Consider the following 5,368-nt stretch of genomic DNA (forward strand, 5'->3'; position numbering starts at 1 on the left):
ATGTGTTTATGTTACTATTTTTAGCAATGACCTCTGGAAAACCCGTGTCAATAATACATATTATATACAATCATGTCCTATTTTATAAACCGGAAACTGCGCAGCATACACCAAAACACCATGTCATTATGAAAAAGGAATACACAGCTGTCAGCCATTTAATCTAGACGGTTCGTATTGCACCATTTAGGCTATGACTCACGTCACATGACTTAGGTAAAATGATTAAGTCAGCGGAGGTATAAAAGCCAGAACAATTTGCTTTAACGTCACTTAAAGCTTTTCGAAACGTATGATAACACGAAAATAGAAAAAGCTTAAAACTTTAAAATATTAAGGGAGATTTAATTTGATATATCGTTGGATTCTATATATTATTTATATTTAAAACGTGATTCAACGCAGAGAGAAGAAATAGATCAACATGTCGCTTACGGTAAAAGCGTTTTTACATAAGGATGGAAAGTGGGACGGTGAAATCCGTCGGTTCCAGATCCCTGCCGACGTGTCGTCAAGTTATGATTACTTGAGCAAGAAACTCAGCGACATCTTCCCAGCATTGAGACAGGGGAATTTTTCCCTCTTCTGGAAAGGTAGGTGCCTGTAATTGCGCATTTCGTTGCAGTAGAAATTATCATAATTTATGTATAGATTTAAACAAGATTTGATGTTATGCCAAATCTTCGCGGTATGTGATCATGAATGGCTAAACTGAATGCAATGACCATTTAAAATGATATTTGCATTAAGTTTTTTTTTTCTTTTTCACTGTTTTGGTTGATGTGTTGGCAATATTTCTATCATCAATTTTTATGAAAGGCCATAGGCGTTTTGTTATTGAAATAAACTTAATCAATATCGCATAATTCTATAATTGAACAATATATAACAGTTAACTAAGTTGTTTGACAGGTCCATATTCACATCCCTTTTTATTTCTAAAATTCTACAAAATTTTGTCTGTACGCAACGTTGCCATCAATCGTTTAAAATCAGCTTTAGCTTGGAGAGGCGCTTTTAGAGATCTACTTTTAGCAATGCTGTATCATTAAAAAATACCTGATCTATAGTTATGATCCACATTTTTCAGATCCCGACGGAGATCATGTGTCTTTCTCCACCGACGAAGAGCTGATGGAAGCCCTCGGATTTGTGTCCGACAGCGTATTTAAAGTCTTCATCGTGCAGAAAGGTAAGTTTTTAACAAGGTTTTAATTGTAAACACATTTCAGTACTTAAAGTATCGTGCCGCTCAATACATTTCAATACTTAAAGTATCGTGTCACACAATGCATTTTGTACAAAATTAAAGATCGTTCTTCTTGTTCTTTTCTTTAAACAAGATTTTATTAATCTCTTTCTATATTTTAGAGGGCCAGCAGAATTCTGCCCCTAGCGGTGAAAATGAGGCGGTTCACCCAGGTGTAATCTGTGACGGATGTGACATGCGCCCGATATGTGGTCCCAGGTACAAGTGCCTTGTCTGTCCGGACTATGACCTCTGCAAAAACTGCGAGGCGAGCGGTATGCACGTGCAACATGATATGATGAAGGTAACTGCACCCGGAAACCTCCCAGGAGGATTCCCAGGCTTCCCATTCGGTGGACCACCCGGATCCCATGGACCAGGACCCCAGGGTGTAAGTAAATTTAAAAAAGATCAATTTCAACATTGCCGATATTTGTTACTTATAGTGTACCAAAATGTAAATACATTTAATCAATATAACCGCAAAATTAAATATAGTTAGCATTTGTTATGTATCATATTATGTATGGTTAATAGTATGTTTGTTGTCTTTTCAGCCGTTTGTACCCCCACCCCACTTCCGGCGCTGGATGCAGCGTTTTATGAAGAGGTGGCACAATAGAAACGCCCAAGGATGTGAGGGCGGACCATGTGGACGGAAGGAGGGAGAACAGGAAGAAAAGAAAGAAGAACAGAAGATGGAGGAGGGACCCGAGGGTCAGGATTCTGGAGAATCTAGTGGAGAGGAATACCTGAGAAATGTAGGGGAGGCAGTCGCTGAGATGCTTGATCCTTTCGGTATGTGTATAACGATATAAACACGCCTGTATTAATTTTGATGCAAAGTTTGAGCTAAGGAATGACTTCATCAACATAATTTGTGCCATTTTATCGATTTTTTTATTGCAAATGCATGTTAGCTGTCAACTTGAATACACAGGTCAGATATTTTAAGTACTATTCTTTTTGTAACTTGTAATAAATACAACTTATACTAGTAATATATGATTGTATCGTTATAATAGGTATTGACGTTGATATAGACGTTGAGACACACAACCGAGGAGAGAAAGCTGACGAGGATGAGGATGGTGAAAAGGGCGAGAAGAAAGGAAAGGGTGGAATGGGGCGTGGGCGTGCCCGTGGCCGTGGAGGACCACATGGAAAGCGTTTTCGATCTGGGCCACCATGTGGTGCTGCAGGACCCTGGGGAATGTGGGGCTGGATGGGAGGCTGTCCAATGGGACCTCCACAAGGGCATTGCCGAAGGAACGGTGGACCCGCCGGACCCTTTGGTCCTGCTGGGCCATTTGGACAGGCGGGACCATGTGGACCATGTCCGGGTGGAAAACATGAAAAGCAAGGAAAACGTAATGCGGGAGCTGCAGACAAGCCGCAGAACAAAGCCACTGAAAAACCTAAAGAACAACAGGAACCAGCCAACCTCATGGATGTTGCCGACAGTGCCGACTCCCAGCGTGCAAAATCACCAACCCGCATGGTAAGTCAGCACAAGTATTTGAATAAAATAGCAATAAATTAACAACTTGTTTTTCTTTGAACACTGATTTCATTCATATATTCAATATGAACATTCGTACACGTACAAGTAACAAAGCGGTAGCGCAATTGATACATGGTGTACAGCGCGAAGCCAGAATGTACTTTTTCTGCTGATATCACAAAAGTTCCTCGCTCGTGACGCTTAATCTATAAAGTAAGGTAGTTTTAAAGATTAGAATTGTTTTATCAAGCGAGATACACAATGAATGAACACTTTGTGTTCCAGGAAGCTGAGCCAAGTGGTAAAAAACCGGATGACAATGCTTGGACTTTGCTGAATCTCAGCGGAGAACCTGTTGGGAACCCAACACCACAACCTGAGGTCCCAGTTTCACAAGCACCTCCTCAGAGCACCGTGCCAGGTCCGTCTGCCCCGATATACCCGCCAGCAGGTATGTACAAATGTATTCAGTTAGGATTTTACACCATCGAAAATAAATAAAATTGAAGATTCTACCTGCTGTATAAACAGTTATCTGCATGGCTGTTTGCTTCACATTTAATTTATAGAATTCCATAGCCCTTTTACAGGTGTCTGAGGACTTCAAACTGAACTTGCACACCGACACTAAGCACTAAATCTAGTTATTACAGTATAGTAGTTTTATTTTGACGTCATTGTTACATAAATTGGTGGTTGTAGATATATATATATATATATAGTTCATTTTCCTTTCCAGATCCTAAGATAGCCGAAGCCCTCCAGCAAATGATGGCAATGGGGTTTAATAATGAAGGAGGTTGGTTGACCAGTCTCCTCGAGGCCAAAAATGGGGACATCATTCAAGTACTTGATGCTATCAGGCCCCAGCAGCGCCCCCAAACATCTGATGGCGGCACTCACGCCTAAAAAGCAGAGGACGGCAAACAGCAGACGACATTTTTCTTATATAGACACTTATATATATTGTGACATCAATACCCTGACTTTTTTACTGAACGTTTGGTTACAAAGATTGAACCATGTGAAACTGACTGGTGAATATTATGAATTCTAAAGAAAGTAGACTTTTATCTCTGAACGATGTCAATATTTAAACATTACTTTAAATTGTAATCGAATTGTTGGTATATAGAATGATAAATATTATTTTTATACTATTCTAAAAACATATTAGAACTGAATTGGAATTGCTGAAAGGGGAAAGATATTTATATTGATCATTCTCATATTACTATGGGATTCGTTGTATTTTCATGTTCATAACTACAATTACCTAGTGAACTTATCCTTTTGTCTGTACATTTATTTGTAAATGTTGATGGTTAAGCACAGTTGTTGTTAGTAATTTCGTCGAACAGAATGTATTAAAAAACACTTTCAATACAAGTTTCAGTGCACAACGCCAGTCAACATATTGGGACGGATTTTAAATATTTTAGTTTAGTAAAAAGAACTTTTCCCTTTAAAGTGATAAAATGGTTACATTTCACTGTTTTGTGCTTTTTTTTGTCATTTATATATAGACACTACTAGTATATATTTGTGTTGTAAACTGTATACTTTGTTAATTATTATACAGATTGTCTTGTTGGTCTGCTGTCAGCCATATATATTAGAAACCTGTTTGCACGAGATGGTTACACTTTTTGCGGAAATAAATAACTTTGAAAACAATGTTATGACTTGGTTGTACTTGTGTTGAAAATGTTGTGGTGTCTATGGTTAAAGTTGATCATGCAAACAATTTAAGATTTCAGAACATTGATAAAATTCTTCCTGGCTTTAATAATGTTTGTCCTAGTTTCCCAGAAGTTCATCTGGAGGAAACTTAATACACCCTCAGGCCTTGAGACAGAGGGAAATTAATACGCCCACTTAGGTAATACAGTGCACTTCTCAAAATAATGTCATGATTGTGACTTGTGTGTAATAATAGAATTTAGAATGATTAGCAGACCTTTTGTATTTAGTTTACTTTAATATTGGATGTCTATTAACTACCCTCTATAGATGACTTTATAATGAGTATGCCATTGTTTTCTACAATATAATACATTATTATATGGTCCTAAAATTGTCTTGAGAAGTTAATCATTACAATACACAGCTGTAAACCCAGAGGGTTTGAACCAAAGGACCTTATTCCTGCAGAAGGGTTCAGAAAATTTATGGTAAAACTGGTCATGTGGCAGGGAAAAAAAGAGGGTGTTGAAATTACCAAGAGATATATGTTCAACTATGTTATTAGCTCGACTATTCGAAGAATAGGGTAGCTATCCTACTCGCCCTGGCATCAGCTTGAGCATTAGTGTGAGGGTGAACTTCACAGAAATGTTAAAGTTTGCATACCACCCCAAATATTTTCAAAGTCCATTGAGATATTGGTTTCATATTTTGCATATTTGTTTATCATCATGACCCCAGTCTGTAAAAAGGAGGAGGCAACTCTATCAAGCATTTTGACTGAATTATGGCCCCTTTTTTTACTTAGAATAAATGTTGCGTACCACCCCAAATATTTTCAAAGTCTTTTGAGATATTGATTTCATAATTTGCATACTTGTTTACCGTCATGACCCCAGTCTGTAAAAAGGAGGAGGCAACTCTATCAA

General features: G+C 38.0%; 1 protein-coding gene across 1 annotated transcript; it reads left to right on the forward strand.

Moving 5' to 3' along the window:
- The first annotated feature begins 209 nt into the window (after positions 1-209).
- Positions 210-4,430, forward strand: LOC123556582 (sequestosome-1-like). Its single transcript, XM_045347407.2, has 7 exons — positions 210-593; positions 1,091-1,192; positions 1,372-1,640; positions 1,807-2,047; positions 2,275-2,750; positions 3,039-3,204; positions 3,493-4,430. Exons 1-7 carry the CDS (start codon positions 425-427, stop codon positions 3,660-3,662), a joined length of 1,593 nt encoding a protein of 530 aa, XP_045203342.2. The 5' UTR covers positions 210-424; the 3' UTR covers positions 3,663-4,430.
- Positions 4,431-5,368: the final 938 nt, after the last annotated feature.

The sequence above is a fragment of the Mercenaria mercenaria genome, chromosome 5 (genome assembly GCF_021730395.1).
Source record: "Mercenaria mercenaria strain notata chromosome 5, MADL_Memer_1, whole genome shotgun sequence".
Taxonomy (NCBI): domain Eukaryota; kingdom Metazoa; phylum Mollusca; class Bivalvia; order Venerida; family Veneridae; genus Mercenaria; species Mercenaria mercenaria.